At 51.9% G+C, this 18,027-nt stretch overlaps 2 protein-coding genes across 2 annotated transcripts; both read left to right on the top strand.

The window, feature by feature from the left end:
• Positions 1–467: 467 nt before the first annotated feature.
• Positions 468–2,129, top strand: FIESC28_02429 (uncharacterized protein; the record flags this gene model as incomplete). The annotated part of the gene is made up of 4 exons (XM_031156578.1): positions 468–748; positions 800–1,285; positions 1,344–1,581; positions 1,632–2,129. The coding sequence occupies 4 exons, from the start codon at positions 468–470 to the stop codon at positions 2,127–2,129; spliced, it is 1,503 nt and encodes a 500-aa protein (XP_031019359.1).
• Positions 2,130–5,285: 3,156 nt separating this feature from the next.
• Positions 5,286–17,607, top strand: FIESC28_02428 (uncharacterized protein; the record flags this gene model as incomplete). The annotated part of the gene is made up of 2 exons (XM_031156577.1): positions 5,286–5,439; positions 5,501–17,607. 2 exons carry the CDS (start codon positions 5,286–5,288, stop codon positions 17,605–17,607), a joined length of 12,261 nt encoding a protein of 4,086 aa, XP_031019358.1.
• Between the last annotated feature and the right edge of the window lie 420 nt (positions 17,608–18,027).

Genomic DNA, 18,027 nt, shown 5'->3' with positions numbered 1-18,027 from the left:
GGGAGCCAACAGGTGCCTGCAGAGCTTAGATGCCCAAGCCTCAGCAGCACCTAGCCACTCCGTGCCGGGCGGGCACCTACCTACTCTGTACCTGCCCCTCCAATGATTCACGTAGACCCCACCAAAACTTTGGGAAGCTCCCACTCAACCTAGTAGGCACCTATGGTGACTGCAGTTCTATGGCATGTCCATGTTTAAGCCCAAGTGATTTTAGGTTCTGCTTCATTTCTTCATTTCTTTCATTTGCATCTTACCACTGTATTACTGCGAATATCCGCGCATTACAAAAGTTTACAGCTGCTTCTAGCAGGCAGCCAAAGCTTGTTTCCTAGGTAGCGCAGATAAAGGAAGTGCTCTATTTCGAGGTGAAAATCGTCACTGGTCACCACCGCCTCCCCCACCATACCGACCTTTCTTCTTCACCCTGCGACCGAACTACTCTCTCACAACACCACAAATTGCCCACCATGGCCGACCTTGCGAGCCGCATTACGAAGCCCGAAGAGGGTGCCACCGAAACTCCCGCTAAGACCTCCGCTGAGACCCCCGTTGAGACCCCCGTTGAGACCCCCGTTGAGAATGCTCCTGCTGCTTCTGGCGAGCTTGGCCAAGTTGACGGCAATGTTGAAGACTTGGGCGGCTCTGGCCTCCAGGAGCCTGAATGGGATGTCGAAGTCTCCCTGAGCGAGCTCCAGAACAATGAAGCCACACCATTCCACTCTGCTACCACCTGGCAGGACCTCGGCCTGTAAGTGGAAGCCCATTCGCTGTACGAACCTCGCTCACAAATCTATTACAGCCGTGAAGACCTCCTAAAGGGCCTCCTATCCCTCAACTTCTTGAAGCCCTCCAAGGTCCAGGGCAAGTCCCTTCCCCTGATGCTCAGTGACCCTCCGCGAAACATGCTGGCTCAGTCACAGTCTGGAACTGGAAAGACAGCTGCCTTTGTCACGGCGATATTGTCGCGTGTCGACTTCAGCAAGCCTGACCAGCCCCAGGCCCTGGCTCTTGCACCCAGTCGAGAGCTTGCCCGACAGATCGAAGGAGTCATCAACGCCATCGGGCGCTTTGTTGAGAACAAAAAGGTTGCTGCCGCTATTCCCGGCGTCCTTGCTCGAGGAGAACCCGTCAGAGCTAGTGTCATTGTCGGTACTCCTGGTACAGTGATGGACATTATTCGACGCCGACAGCTAGATATCTCCCAGCTCCGTGTTCTCGTACTTGATGAGGCCGATAACATGCTGGACCAGCAAGGCCTGGGTGACCAGTGCCTACGAGTCAAGAAGTAAGAAATTGCAGAAATGATCAATACTTGATTGACATGTCGCTAATGAGTTTCGCAGCATGCTGCCTAACCATATCCAGGTGCTTCTTTTCTCTGCTACCTTCCCCGAGAACGTCATGAAGTATGCCACCAAGTTCGCTCCTAATGCGCACAGCCTCAAGCTGCAGCGCAGTGAGCTTACTGTGAAGGGCATCTCTCAGATGTTCATTGACTGTCCTGATGACAACATGAAGTATGACATTCTGTGCAAACTTTATGGTTTAATGACTATCGGCCAGTCTGTCATCTTTGTCAAGGTACGTGCCAGTTTGTATCATGGAGCTACAGAATGCTAACTTGACCACAGACCCGAGAAAGCGCAAACGAGATTCAGAGACGAATGGTCGCAGATGGTCACAAGGTTTCTGCCCTCCACGCCGCCTTTGATGGATCCGAACGAGACAACCTTTTGTCAAAGTTCCGTCAAGGCGAGAACAAGGTTCTCATCACCACCAATGTACTGGCTCGTGGTATCGACGTTTCCAGTGTGTCCATGGTTATCAACTATGACATCCCCATGAAGGGTCGAGGTGACTCGGAACCCGATGCCGAGACCTACCTTCACCGTATTGGCCGAACTGGACGATTTGGCCGTGTCGGTGTCAGCATCAGCTTCGTTTACGATAAGAAAAGTTTCGATGCCTTGAGCAAGATTGCCGAGATGTACGGTATTGATTTGGTCAAGCTTGATACCGAGGACTGGGATGAGGCTGAGGAACGTGTGAAGGAGGTGATCAAGAAGAACAGAGCCCAGGCTTCTTATGCCCCCAGTGCGACTGAACCTAAGGCCGCCGAAGGTGCTTAGTACACACCCGCGCCACAGGGACACGGTGCTGGTTACATGAACTTCCGCACTCCTAACTTTAACGGCGCATTTCACGGCATGGATACCAATGGAATGGCCAACAACGCCATGACCTATTAGGGCTGCATGTATCGCGATGGAATAATTTGCTGCGCCATGCAGTCGAGGCGAATATGTCGCCATCATGGATCAGCCAACTTTGACTTGGTTGTGCTGGCGCAGTGTTGAGATGAAGTATGATGACGGGCCAAATTTAGCTACCCTGTACATGTAGCATTTCATGCGGGCTCTGAGATACCAAATACAGAGAAAATCATTGTTTCTTATGACTTAACTTTCACTTGCTCCTTTCCCTTTCTGTCCTGTGACATATTATGTAAATGATGCATATGTAGTCTTCTACTTCTCTGTTTAGTTTGTGTTAGGAATAAATATATGTCTAAGCTATGAACGTCATGAGAACATTGGGGAGGTGATTCACGGTCTGAAGGTTGATCAACCTGAATTTTAAGAATAGCCTCTGCCTTAGGATCGTTAAAGACATATTGTGTGCTATTTCCGTTTCTTCTGGAAGGGCATCGTTGGTTGTAACAACGCAAGATTCAGATTGCGGTCTGTGTTGGAATTGATGCGCCGCTATTAATGGATGTATGGTTGACCTTTACCAGTACCAAGCTCCTTACAATCTTTTGCAGGTTCAAGGTAAAGCTCAAGCCAGTACAATAATACGGATAAAATAGTACGAAGAGTTTTAAGCTGAATAGATTATGCGTTAAGCATGCCTTTTTTCTCTTTTTCTCTTTCTTTTCCATCTCTGGAATGCGGATCTAGACTTGTTTCATGCGGTGTTACTGCAGCCCTATAAATGCAATGAGTAAAACTTAGGACGATAACTAAAACATGGAGTTACTGATAATTTAGGTTACAAATACCAACAAGTTCGTTCTCGGTTGAAGATTAGTATACGTAGCTAGATAATTGATAAATGTTTGTAAATGAGGTTGCTTCACGTGCTTGTAGGTAGACCGTTAGTTACAGATTCCAACTTACAAGAACTACTAAATCCTTGGCAGACCCAACCTTCACGATCCAGCCTCTTCATTTCTGACAGCCTCACTCACCGCTCTGCCAGAGCGTACCGCTCATGGCGCTACTGCCAGGAACAAATTTTATTCGTGTTACAAAGCAAGAAATACGACTTGCGGTGGAAGCTGTGGAGGCTCCTAAGTCACGACTCCAGAGATGGATGCATGTGATGATCATAACATCCATAACGGAGACGCAAAAACATGAGATCCGTGTCGTGGAGTGGACCTTTGTTTGAGATACCTACGCAGGTGTTAATGCTATCGTACATCCTTGGGTCTGTACTCTGCAGCTCAGCTCGCGCGACGCAGGTAACCTCAATTACGGTCGCTCATTACCAATAACGATGGCGAAGCGAGCAGACGACATGATGTTATCAGGCTCGACCAACCTCTTTTAGAGCCAGCCAACAGTAAGCCTGGAATAAGTCAGGCGTCGTTTCATCGAGAGGATGCGTTGTAACGGGATATACCAGTGAGAGAGTATCGTATCTATGTATGTATGTATGTATACATTGGATATCAACCATGATTGTCATCATTGACGACCCTACCCCACCGAAGGGGGAATGACCTACCTAATCTGAGGCCCGAGGGTTTCTGTGTCTGATATCGAGATGCATAATGGGTCTGCCGGAAGAAGCTTCAGAGGCGAGCCACGTTGCACATCTGGAGCAACTAAACCGCTCAGTTGCAGCTATCCACCACCGATCGACCTGTCGAGTCGTCCAAGGTTTCGAGATGTTGTCCTCCACCCGGGACGTACTAGCGAGGCCCGTACCGGGATCCGCCTGCAAGGAGCGGTGTTTGGCGTGGGGATGGCGGGACGAGACGACTTGATCAACCACCGATATTGATTGAATATTGAAGTCGACTCGGATAAGTCTGCAGTTGGCGGTGGACCAGTCCAGTTGCGTATATTGATCGACCATGACTTGAGGCTCAATCAATTATTACCACGCCTCCATCTAAACCAAGTCCTGCGACACTAAAAGTTTCTGCATTGGGCATTATCGCTCAAAAGGTTAACTTATTCATAGTTTGGGCTATTTCCAGTATCTACCTCATGGCTGTCACCATGTTGACTACCACGCTTGGTTCAAAATCGCTTAATTGTCATGCTGGCAGCGGGCCGTCTCATGCAGGTCCGTACTGATTCTGCTATCAAGAGACGAGTCTTATTGGGCCGCGATAGGCCTCATCGACACTTGGCTTGACCTGATGATTCAATGCATCATTGTTCAACCTCGTCAAGTCTTGATCGCCCCGTCTCCGTCAGGCTCGCCTTACTGTTAGGTGCTGTGCTCTACATGGAACCCAACCGCCCCAGCGACGTGGCGCCAGCCAGCGTCGGTCCTGCATGGGCCAATTGCGCATAGGCACGATGCAGCACTCGCGGGCTGTAATCCATGGGCCTTGGGCGTCTGTGGCCCATGGCAAGCAGGGGACTGGGCATTGGACCAGGCTTTGTCAGGCCTGCATGCTTTCCATTTTTTCTCCAGCAGTAGGGAAAGCCTTTGAAAGAAATGGACCCATCCAACGTTCGCCTCAAGAATACCCTCTCCATCGTGAATGACCTCTCCGGACCTCCCACCCGTTAGGTTCGCCCGTTATGATCCGAGCCTTGCATCTTGCAAATCAACGTTATTGACCTCACAACCCTTTCGATTTCTGTCTTACCGTCCAATAGACGTTTTTACTGTTATTTTCCCCCTGCTGTGCTGTCGCCTGCAGTACGCTGCATGATACCCCAAGCCCAAGCCCAACGCCTATCCACCCCCATCCGTCCACCACCCATTTGCGACACACAGACTAACTTAACTTTCTGTTGTACCGTATACGCTACAATTATTACGGGTACTTCCTAATAAGTTAGGTAGGTAGGTACGAGGCTTGATACTGTAGCTTCAGGATTCGGAAGCTATCACACTCGGTGCCCTGCTGCAGCTACCCGATTGCCTAACTGGCTTGCTACGTGCTGCAAGAAGCAAGATAATAGACTTGTTCCCCAGGTTTCTCTTGTTGAGATTCTTTTTTTCATAATGTCAGGTGTTGACACAGAAGAGAAAGTATGAGTTACGGCTACGGCTACGACTATTACCCTGGCCCCGGTGGTAGGACACAAATTGATTGGAGCAATGTACAGTTTTCCAATTTCTCGAACGTTCAATACTCAAGACCCGAGTTTTCAGATGCGGAGGATGATGCTGAGAATCAATACCAAGGTGAGTTGACTTGATATATTGCCAGCGTTTTTGTTCTATTTTTATACTGAAACATCCGTAGGCGGAGATGGGTACACACAACCACTCACAAGAGTGCCTTCATCACCACTATCAAAGAAGGATAAGAAGAAGTTGAAGAAGCAGGAGAAGGCGGCGGCAGCACAAGCCGCCTTTATCCCACCTCCACCCCCATCACAAGAACCTCCAGCACCTCCAGTACAAGATGAGCCTCCACCATCCCCATCCTCTAGTAAGAAGAAGAGCAAGAAGAGTAAGAAGAAAGACAAAGACAAAGAGTCAAAGTCCCTGCCACCAGCTCCTTTAGTACCAGTTCTCCCACCTCCAACTGCTGAGGAAAGCAAGGAGCCGGAGAAGGTAGAAGAAGTGAAGGAGGCAGAGACAAAGACTGACGAACCTGAACCGGCCGGAACACAGGACAAAGCCGATACTGAGGATGCACCAGCCGCGGAGGACAAGGCTACTGATGAAGAGATACCCAAAGCCGAGACAGTGCCCAAGGAGGACGGGCCAACTGAAGACACCAAAGATGACGAAACTCACAAGGAGGTAGCACCCGTTGAAGAGACATCTGTAGAGGAAGATGCACCTTCGAACGAGACGCCCACTACCGAAGCGGGCAAGGAGACTACTGAAGAGCCAGCTCCAGCTCAAGACGACACAACTGACAAGGGGGATGCACCCCAAGACGAAGCTACCCCAGACGATAAGCCTACAGACGACGCACCTAAGGAAGAAACTGCCTCAGATGAGCAACCTGTGGAGGAAACCCCTGCGGCAGAAGCACCTTCAGTCGACGAACCTACAGAGACTCCAGTGGTAGAGGAGACATCATCCAAAGATAATGATGCACCTATTGCAAAGGAGATGCCCGCTGGCGAAGAGTCTCTTTCAACGGGTGAGAAGGCAGCTGAGCCAGAGCAAGCTGAGACTTCAGAAAAGGTGGATGATGGTGATGATGGGCCTGCAGTTGCTGCTGAAGTCAAATCTCCGAGCAAGGCTCAGAAGAAGAAGAAGGACAAGGAGAAGGAGAAGGAGAAGGAGAAGAAAGAGAAGGAAAAGAAGGAGAAAGAGGAGAAGGACAGGAAGAAAGCAGCTGCAAAGGCCGATAAGTCTCACCATCACAAATCAAAACACTCACATTCTTCATCAAAGGAGAGTGGCTCATCCAAGGACAAGGCCCTCAGCCCACCGCCTGTTGCTGAGGACAAACCAGAAGAGGTGACCGCACCGGCTGAACTTGTCGCCGAGGACGTCAAAGCTACTGAACCTGAAGTAGAGGCTCAGCCAGCGGAAAAGACGTCGGCTCCTCCGGAAGAGCCAGCACCGTCGAAGGAAGAGGAGCATTCGGAAGAGCCAAAGCCTATCGAAGAGACTAAGGCCGTCGAGTCAGAACCTACCGAAGAGCCGAAGACTGTGGAGGAGCCCTCATCGGAGGAAGTGAAACCTGTAGAGGATCCAAAGCTGGCCGAGGAGTCAAAGCCTTCAGAAGAGACAGATCCTGTCGAAGAGCCAGAGCCTACCGAAAGGGCAGAGCCCACCCAAGAGGTAATGACTGAGGAGGATCCCGTGGCAGAAGGTGTGAAATCCGCAGAAGAACCGAGCACTGTAGAGGAATCCCCAGCGAGCGACAAGCCCGACGAAGCCGAAGCTGAGCCCAAGCCTACGGAAGAGACAGGACCTCCGTCAGAACCTCCAGCTCCAACTCCAACCGACGAACCTGACTCAACAAACGAAGCCCCGGCTGAGGAGAAACAAACAGAAGAGCCCCTACCTGCGCCTGTCGTAGCGGAGCCGTCACCCGAGACTGCTGAGGCAGAGGATGACAGCAAAGCACCCCAAGCTGCGGAAGAACCCCAAGCTGTGGAAGAGCCCCAATCTGCAGATGACTCCAAACTCGAGGTAGGCAAAGTCTTGGTAGCGGATGAAGCGTCTTCCTCGGAACCCGCACCAGAACCCGAGAAGGAGCCTGAAAACGAAGCCCCTGCAGCTGGAGAGGAGGAGAAGGCGTCTGGAAAAGACAACGAAGACTCCCCTGAGTCGGAGAACAAGTTGGAGTCGGCAGACGAAACCCCTGCGTCGACGGAGAACTTTAATGCCACCGAGAATGTACCCTCCAAGGATGCGGAAGGCGAATCAGAATCCAAGCCAGTCGCAGACGAGGCCCCATCAACTTCAGAAGACCCCATTCCCTCTGAAGATAAGGCCGATGAGAAGAAATCTGCCGAAGTTGAGGAATCTAGCGAACCCGAGAAAACAGATGCCGAAGTCAAGGACAACGCTGATGTAACCGCACCCCCTGACGTCGAGGACAAAGGCGCGGAAGATGAGGCACCAGCTGTCCTCCCCGACGAGAAAGATTCCGCCAACGACAAGGAGTCATCTTCTACAGAAAAAGCCGACGATGCGCCAGCCGTGAAAGAAACAGCAGTTCCAGACGAGCAGCCTTCAGAAACAGATAAGGTAGCTGGCGATGAGACAGCTGGTGAACAGGAACCGAAGTCGGCGACAGAACCACTAAAGGAAGACGCTACTCTCGAGGAAGAGGTTCCTAAGGAAGAAGCTCACATGGAAGAAGCTCCCAAGGAAGAAGCTCCCAAGGAAGAAGCTCCCAAGGAAGAAGCTCCCAAGGAAGAAGCTCCCAAGGAAGAAGCCCCTCCAACGGAGGCCACTCAGGCAGAAGATATGACCGCTTCAACAGCAAAGAAGAATAAGAAGAAAAAGAAGAAGAAGGGCAGCAAAAGTGGCATCGAAACACCCCAACTCAGGGCGGAAACCGAGCCAGTAGTTGTTGCTACTGATCAGGCGACAGCCGAAGTCACGTCCGAGCCCGCTGCCGAATCTGAAGCAGTTAAACCAGAAGTTACTGCTGAGCCTGAAGCTACTGAGCCTGCTGTCGAGCTTACTGCCGAAGCTACTACTGAGCCTGAAGTTGCTGCTGAAACTGCCACAGAGCCTGCCGCTGAAGCTGCTGCTGAGCCTGCTACCGAATCTGAAGCAGTTAAGCCCGATGCTACCGCTGATAAGCTGGTCATTGAAGCTGCCGCTGAGCCTGAAGCTATTGCCGAGCCTGAGCCTGAGCCTACTGTCAACCCTGCTGCTGAAGCTACTACTGAGCCTGAAGTTGCTGCTGATCCTGTCGCTGAATCTGAAGCAGTTAAGCCAGAAGTTGCTGCCGAGCATGAAGCTTCCGAGCCTGCTGCTAAACCTGAAGCTACTGCTGAGCCTGAAGTTGCTGCTGAGCCCGAAGTTGCCGCTGAAGCTACTAAGCCTGAGCCTGCTGCGGAACCAGAAGTTGCTGTCGAGCCCGAAGTTGCTGCTGAGCCTGAGCCTCAGCCTGCCGTCGAGCCGGCTGCCGACCATCAATCTGTCAAGCCCGTTGAAACCCCTGCAGATGAACCTGCCACTGAGCCTGCTTCCAAGCCTGCTGCTACTGAATGTGAACCTCTGGTCGAATCTGAGGCAGACGAGCCCGAAGTTGGTGAAAAGGCTGGCTCCGATGAGCCAACCTCGGATCCTGAAGCTATTGTTGAGCCGGTTGAAAAGTCAACCCCCGAAACTGCGGCGAAGGAGCCAGTCGACGAGCCGGAAGCTGTCGACAAGTCTCGTCTCCATGAACCAACCCCCAAACCCGAGACAGCTGCTAACCCCGGATCTGATGTGGAAGATACCTCCGATGAATCATCCGAGGACGAGCTTACGCCTGATCCTCCCAAAACTGAGTCTCCTACTGTTCAATTTGAGCCCACAACCGAACCAGTTGTGAAGTCCACGCCAGCCTCCGGGCCCGCCGATATTTCTGAGACAGACTCTGATGATTCTGCCTCTGAGCCAGACCTTGATGAACCTTTTACAACGACTGAGCCACCCAAAGCTACTGAGGAGGCTCCCGAGCCAGTCCCAGTCCCTGATAAGCCAGCCGCCAATACCGAGGTTACCGCTGAACCGGCAGAAGAATCTACACCTGAATCCGAATCCGAATCCGAGTCTGAATCCGAGTCTGAGTCTGAAGCTGCTCCTGAAATGGTGAAAGATACTGCCGAGGCTGTTACCAAGACAGAACGAAACTTGGAGTCTGAAAACGTGTCTACGTCCAAAGTCGATCTTTCTCCTGCACATGAGGACTCATCCGACGACGAATCAAACACTGAGCCAGACAATATTACTCTCGCAGAGAATGGTGATAACAAAGAGTCTGACAGTTCAGAAGACAAATCGACTGAACTTGCTACGACTGCTGATACCACTGTGAATCCTGCTGAGCCACCGACAGAGGAAGTTCCAGAGGTAGCCAAGGAAGAGGCGTCACTGTTGGAAGAGAAGGACAACTCCGAAGAGGCTCCAAAAGAGCCCAAAGTACCTGATCTAGCCGTGGAGCCTCAGCAGGAAGACACTACGAAGGGACCCGAACTGAAACCCGCCGCCACTGAGGATAAAGACAACACAGTGGTGACGGAGATGAGCGAGTCAGAAGCTACATCTGACAGTGAAGACGACGAAGACAGCGCTTCCGATTCTGAACACCCTCAAACAGAGAACACTGCAGCTGCAGGAACGGAGTTGCCTGTCGAGACTGCAAAACAAGAACCAGTAACTACCGCGAAGGATGAAACTGCACTCACAGAGCCATGTGTCGAGCAGAAGGATGAGCCCTCGTCTCCTGAGGCTACTGCCGAAACTGTTGATACACTTGCCGCCCCTGACAATGGAGAAGTCGAGAAATCGCCAACAACAACGACCCATGCTATCGAAGCAGAGGGACCGACTGGTTCTGTCGACAAGACGGAGCCAGGATCCACAGGAGAGCTGGCTGATTTACCTCAGGTGATGCCAGAATCTACGGATGAGAATGTAGCCGCAGTAGAAACAGGATCTGCTGAGGTAGCTGCCCCTAACGATACTGATCTTGAACCCAGTGCCAGTGAAACTGCTGCGTCTACTACGGAAAAGGTTGGCGATACAGAGGCACCAGAGCAGTCTGCCACGCCGGGAGATGATTCACCAGTGGACAATGACAACACCTCCCAAGTTTCTGATGCTTCCGATACAGATGAGGCAAAGCCCAAGGCCAATAGCGACGTAAACAAGGAAGTAGCTGTCAACGCCGAGGCAGCCGTGCCGGAGTCTATCGACGAGGTGGTGCAGGACAAAGCCGTACTCAACGACGAAACAACCAAGGAAGGCGAGAAAGATGACAAACTTTCACTCGAAGATGAAGCTGAAGAGGCGAAAGAGTCGATCACCTCTGAAGCAGATGACAACAAACCAGACGAAAGCCCTCCTGTTCCTGTGGCGGCAACGACAGCGCCAGATGAACCTGCCGTTGAGGACGAAGATAAGCAACCTGTCGAAGAGGCGACAAGTCTGGAAGAGAAACCAGAGAACGAACCGTCACCCTCGGAAGACAAGTCAGCGGACGCGGTGCCTACCTCGGAAGACAAAGGATCGGACGTGTTACAGCCTGTGCAACAGCCAGCCAAAGACCCTAGCCCTTCTGAAGAAGCTCCTATTGATGAAGTTCCTGCAGTTGATGACAAGGAAGAGACAACGGACGAGTCTTTACCTGGCAAGCCAGAGGAAGTAGGAGATCCGGTGTCGGAAGAGAAACCAGTTGTTGAAACACCTGTAGTCCCCGAAGATTCACAGGAAGTTGCTGAATCTTCCGAGGAGAAGCCAACAGTAGCAGAGGTGACGGCAGAGACCAGCGAAAAGCTCGAGGATGGCACAACAGATCCTAAGGAGAACACGGAGGAAGTGCTTCCAGCGACTGATGATTTGGGAGAAGACAAGGCTTCAAGCGCTGTACCTGATGTCACAGTCGAGCCTGACAACAAACCCGAAGAAGCAGCTCAGCTTGACGAGCCAAAACAAACGGTCGAGCCTACTGATGAGAAATCGGCTATCGAAGCTCCTGCACCCCAAGACGATCAACCCAAGGAAGTGGACATCACCGCCGACAAGGAGTCGAATGCAGAGCCGCCAACAACCGAAGACAAGCCAGAGGAAGTCACTGAGGCATCTAACGACGAGCCCAAAGAGGTGGATATCCAGGATGTCGCACCGGCAGACGAAACCCCTGCACCTGATGTTTCGAAGGAAGTCGAGGTTTCTGAAGCCGAGCCAGCTGTGGAGGTTCCGCCACAAGACAACGACTTAGATACAGGGGCAAAGGTTGAGCCAGCCGATGAGAAACCGGTGCCTGAGGTGAAAATGGCCGAGGAAGAACTGATAGCTCAAGCCCAAGAAGAACCAAAGGGAGATTCCGAACCGGCTGACAAGATTCCAGAAGAGGAGGACAAGCCTGTCGAAGAGGAGCACATTGAGACTCCTGCAGCCTCTGACGATAAGGCAGGTGAAGATACCAAACCAACGGAAGAGCCACCCGCCCCTACGCCCGGAGCCGAAGATGAGCTCAACCAGCCACCACCCGCTGCTGTACAGGAAGAATCCAAGGAAGTCGCTGCAGCCGACGAAGCTACGGAAGAGGCAGAGGCACCCGCCACAGAAGTCATACCTACTTCCGAGGAGCCTCCGGCCGGTGATGCAGTCTCTACTGACGACAAGGCAGCTGATGACTCCAAGGACCTTGAAGAAGTCGTGACACCAACAGCTCAGGAACCTTCTCCGCCAGAAGGGGAGGGAGAAGTGAAACCCGCAGAAGAAGCAGCAGCCCCGGATCCCGAGGACACCACTGCCAAACCCGTTGATGACTCTGCTGATGCACCTCCTGCTGAAGCAGAAAAGAAAGAAGACGAGCCAACCAAAGCCACTACCGAGGAAGATACGAGGGCGAAAGAAGATGAAGAAAGCAAGGACACTCTCGGACCAATTCCAAGGACTAAGAGGCCGGTCAAGAAAGGTGAGGAAAATGGTTTACTACAAAATATTTCTTTTGATTTTACACAAGAGTCGGGGAGTTCCATGGAGTTGCTTTCCGACGATACCCAGAAACTTCAACAAACACAAGGCTACGAGGAGAACACAGAACTCGAAAGAACCGCTCATCACCCGAGCCAGTCGTCAGCGACTGAAGTACCGGGTGAACAGAATAACCAGACTGTTACAGAAACCACGATGCCAGGACTACAAGAGAAGATCGCTACAGAAGCGGATCAAAAACCTACAACTCTGGAATCTGTGGAAAGTGCAGAAGATCTTGATCTACCTGGTAGCGATCTGGTCGAGAACGAGAACCCCCCAGCCACCAGCACCAGCACCAGCACCAGCACCAGCACCAGCAGCGCTAGAGCCCCCACAACACGCGCTCCACAGGAACAGGGGACTCCGGACCAATCAGCAGACATCATCAGGGAAACTGTCGCTGAGGACTCAACTGCTACTGCAACTCCCCAGCCTCTGCAGTTGGAGACTGAGACACTTGCCGGGGACCGAGAGCCAGAGTCTGAGCCATCTTACAATACTCATGATGGCAATGAGAAGTCTGATAGAATGGAATCAGATTTGCCAGCCACATATGCTCGTAGCACATCTTCAGCCTCGGCTTCGGCAATTTCTGATGATGATTCAGAAACTTCAGCGCCTTCGCACATAGCAGCTGAGAAATCCCGAATACATCCTCTCGACGACAGAGACAGCATCAGCCACGTCGAACCAGATACCAACAAGTCATCGTCAGGCCTATTACAACCTATCGATACACTGGAAATCGCCCATCAACCCAGGATTCTGGAAACCGACTTCGGCAACGTACTGCCGACTTCTCGAGAACTGCCTCAGGAGTCTCAGGCGAGCCTCATAGGACCCAATGGAGAGGAAGCAGATTCCAACCTCTCGGATGATGAATCCATTGATGATGATGAGGATGAAAAGTCGGAATCGGAGGAGCTATCGCGGAGATCTCAGGCCCCAAGCCATACTCAAAATCTGGAACAGCTGCAGGCCACAGAGCCAGCCAAAACTCAAGAAATCGACACGATTGTGGATGATGCCCCCAAGCATGAGGGCTTTGGCCAAACGAGAGAAGCTGTTCTCGATGAACAAAAGAGTGATATTGCCTCCAACGTCAGTTCACTAGATGATTCTGAAGATGATGGCCATCAAGCGTCCAAGTCTATCATGGACAGATCCTCTCCTGCAGCCGCCAGAACTGCCGGTTCTTATGAGAAAAGTTTCCAAGATGCCAACTCGGATGACGATACAGACGATGATGTCAGCAAGATTGACCAGCAGAGTGCATCCTCACGACGCTCTTCAATCAACCACTCATCTGAACTTGCTACTAAACGGGATCTAAAGGTTCAGGAAGACGACACTTCTTCCCAATTACGTGGGCCTGCTCCAAAACAAGACGAACTTCCTGGAATTGTTGGCGAGTCTAGTCAAGTCAACGATACCGACTCTGAGGATGATTCAGACGACGAACAATCTGAAGCTGACCCCGAAGTTGCGACAGCAAGCGACCTTCAGAAACCAGGTGATTCGAACCAGGAGTTGAATCGAAGTGTTGCCTACGGACACGCTCCACTAGCTGAAGCTGTATCGACGGCTATTGATGAAGACGATTCTGCGTCAGATAAAGACAATGAATCGGACTCCGAGCATGCTTCAGACGGGCCAAGTCTCCCAAACAGCAGCAGATCTTTGCGTCCCCTGCAAGCTGGAGCATCCGAGGTAGCTCTTGAGGACAGCGATGATGATGCCGACAACGACGATCTATCCATTGCAGATCAAGGTCAAACTATGAACGGAGGGGACTCGACTGCCCCGGAGCCAACTTTTACTTCAAAGGCTTCTGACACCGACCATCGATCTCAACTAAGTGACGAAACCCCAAATGTTCCGCTTGAGTCTCCTGCACCCGCTTCACCGGTTGCACACCAAACAAAGCTCCCAGAAATGGTGGAGTACGGCGCAGCTGAAACTGAGGAGCTTGATCTATCTGACTCTGCTTCGTCCATGTCCGAGGAATCAGGTGTATTAGGGAAGGAAATCTCAGATCTTCAGCCTCAATCATTCCCCCCAAATCCTGAGCTATTGCACTCTACACCGGGGGCTGTTTTGCCGGAACATCCACCCCATACACAAAATGAAGCCACCATAGCACCTGAAGTATTTGATGCTATATCTAGGTCTTCGTCACCTGAAGTTGCAGTGGAGAAACAGCTCCATGAGGCGCCAGCCCCTATTACATTGCAGAAGCTGTCTGATTCAGAGAGCGAATCTGAGGCCGACGAAGAGAACGAGTTTCAAGTCCGAGCTCCATCCCCACATTCTATCGTCCTCGAAGAAGACCATGAATCGGATTCTGATGCTGACGATGAATCGGAACACAATGAGCCGAAAACTTCTGTACTCCCGAAAGCCCCGACACCTGATATCGGGCCTGAGCAATTGGCAGTGCCTGGTGTCCTTGGAGATGATGAATCGTTGCAAAAGGAGTCGGAAGATGAAGCCTCAGAAGTGCCTGACGCCGAAGTCGATGTTAGAGGTGGACACGCTGCTGGCTTTGCAGAAAACGATGTGGACCAGAAACATGCAGAAGAAATTGCAACTGTGTCTGACGACGAAAGCGATGACGATACTCATGTTTCCAGAGATGTCTCTCCGATTGGCATCGGCAGGATTGTAGCACCGCGCAATTTCGAGCAATCGACTTCGGCACAGACAACTCAAGGTCCTGGGTGGAGCGAAGACAACTCTGAGGATGAACAACCAATGCATGACGCCAAGGGCGAAGGACTATCAGCCGTTCAACTTCCCGAAGCATCCTCGGAGGTAACCGGGGTAATCAGTGATGGGCATCGCGGTCTTGATGACAATGGATTGGGCACTGATCACTCCCAAGAGCAACAAATTCAGTCATCGGAGCAGCCTTTATATGAGGTCAAGACCCCAGACACAGACGACACTCAGCTTTCAGAGTCGCAGCCTGCACAAGCAGCTGAACTGAAGCCTGTGAAACTCAATCGGCCTGAACATGTAGCCGTTAAGGTTGTCGACATCCCCTCACGCGATAAAGGCAAGGCGGTTGCTACTGTGCCCGAGAGCCCAAAGAGATCCAGTTCTAAATCACGTTCATCACGCTCCTCCCGCAATGAACCTCCCCGGACCTTCTTGACTCAACAGCAGCGACCACGAAGATCGCTAAGGGTTCGTCCCGTGACCGAAATCTACACCAAAGACCCCATTTTCGTGCCTGCCGTGAGCCGGCCAAGCGATGCCAAACCTGCACAACGACCTCAGCCACCTCGTGTTGAAAGCGAACCGGCCAGAGTGCCTGTACGTCCACCACTTGGCCGCCCTTCGTTGGAGACACAAGGTGAATCTTCGACGTCAGGTTCACAGATAGGAGTTACTCCTAGACCTCATTCCTTCCAGGCCGACGGCGAGTCGTCCAGAGCTGCTGCAAAACATGATCTCAGGCATGCGACGATGGCTGTTGATGAGGGACTTAGAGATGCTGCACTTCGAACTCACCCTTCAACTGAATCGCCCGAAGAATCAGAAACCCAGAGGCCACCCAGTCCTGGCATCGTGATTCCTGATGCAGACATGATTGATCTACAGCGATCCCGCACGTTAAGGCGAACACGGAAGAAGTCGATTCAACGTGCTGAGGATACTTTGGCAGCAGCTGCAGTCATTTATGCCGCCGTTGAGGCGCTGAGTCCTCCTGGTAGCCCATCACCTTTTGATCAAATAAGGGATAGAAATCTACCTAATCTGGAGTATCAGATGAATACGGAACCTAATGACTACAACTTTCCAGTTGTTTCTACACCACGGGGGAGCTTTGAGGATGATGAACTCGATGAGTTTCACAAGTCTAATGCTGACTTGTTTGCAGACGACAGGAGCAGAGAATCTGACTCGTCGCGCAGCGATAGAGACAGAGACAGACACCGCAGGCGCCGACAATCGCACCACTCACAGCGTTCTGATGGTAGCCGCGGTGAAGAAGACCGAGAGCGTAGATATCGCACCGAGGACGAAAGGGGGGCTCACCGATCTCGAGATGGAGACGAGAGTCGTCGCCGAAGGCATTCTTATCGCGACGACGAATCTCGCCATCGTCGTCGCCGCGACGAAGAAGAAATGCCGTCCCGTGACTCACGTGGTGAAGCCGATGCGAAGTCTAGAAGTTCTCGTGGATCTGAAGAATCGAGAACCAAGGGCTATCGCCGTGACGAAGATTTGCGACCGCGCGAATCCCGTAGAGTTGAAGAACCGGCTTCGCGTAGCCTCCCCCAGGAAGACGAGGGTCGGGAACGTAAAAGGCGATCCTCTGGTACTCATCATCGGCGCCACCGCGCTGACACGGCCGAGTCAGGCCCACCCGGCACACCTCCCAGAACACCCAGACGAGATAGTGGCTTCTCTGCCGACAACAGTTCTGGAAGTTCTGGTCGCAAACGCCGAACAGGAGATGAACAAGCCGCGCACGATAGACGCAAATCAGAAAGACCAGAGCGACGAACGCGGGAGGAACCTGACCGAAGACGTGAACCTTCGCGCTACCGTGAGTCACGACAGGAAGAGAGGGAGAAGGAGAGGGAAAGGGAGAGACGAAGCAAGGGCAAAGAGCCCGAACGTCAGCCCGAACGTCAGCCAGAGGCAGAACCAGAACCACAGCCAGAACCGGAGGTGGAACGTCATCACCGGTCACGTCGACAAAGCCACTCTGGCAGGTCTCGGCATGAGGAGCCCAAAGAACGCCTTCGAGAAGAGTCAGTTCCGCCTGAGGCGAAGTTTTCAGCCACTAAGAACTCTGAGGACGTCTTTGATGACGATCCACCACCACCTCGCGAGGAGCCTCCAGCCGCAGAGCCAGTCAGAGAACGAACAAGAGATCTCCCACTGGAGGACTCACCCAGACGGACCTCAACACGACATAGACGCACCCGTCCTTCCACTGAAGAGCCACGTCCTCGATCGTCACGCCGTCCACGTGATGACCCTGCCCCTGAACCCCCGCGAGATAAAGATAGAGACAGAGAAAGGGTCAGGGAGAAGGAAAGGACGAGAGACAAAGAGCAAGAACCTCGACCTGTCAAGCACGTCAGAATGGACACAGAGGATACGCGCCGCAAAGCGAGACACGAAGAGCGACGCAGGGCACAGGTCAAGGAGGAAGACAGGAAGCCATCGGGCATTAAGGGGGCGTTCAAGAAACTTTTCAGCAAGTCTTGAACGCGAAGGGAAATGGAGGAGAGGGCCGATTATCTTTAAGTTGTTTATGCGTCCTGACGAGAATTGATGTAACATGCGTATGTGTAACGATAGGGAAGGGAATTGGGTTTTATTTTGGGTTTGTTGACATGATGATTTTGTTCTAAAGTTACGAACGACATGCTTGCTTTACGCCACAATTGCCATATAGATTGACGACAATTGATGATTCTAGTTTGTTTAATGAATTTACTTTCAGATCGGATTTATCTACAAGATGCTTTTGTGGCTGTTGTATATCCCATGCCTCTCGTACGACTTTGATAATGGCGTCTTGATCACCTGTGTAGAGGTTGGCCTAACATGCTCATCTGATATTTGTATGATGCTACATATCCATGGAACTCCGCTTTGGTGTGAGGGCCTTGACTCCAATCATGT

The sequence above is a fragment of the Fusarium coffeatum genome (assembly GCF_003316985.1).
Source record: "Fusarium coffeatum strain FIESC_28 chromosome Unknown BRIP53273_contig_53, whole genome shotgun sequence".
NCBI lineage: Eukaryota > Fungi > Ascomycota > Sordariomycetes > Hypocreales > Nectriaceae > Fusarium > Fusarium coffeatum.
This window is presented reverse-complemented; position numbering and strand designations above follow the sequence as displayed.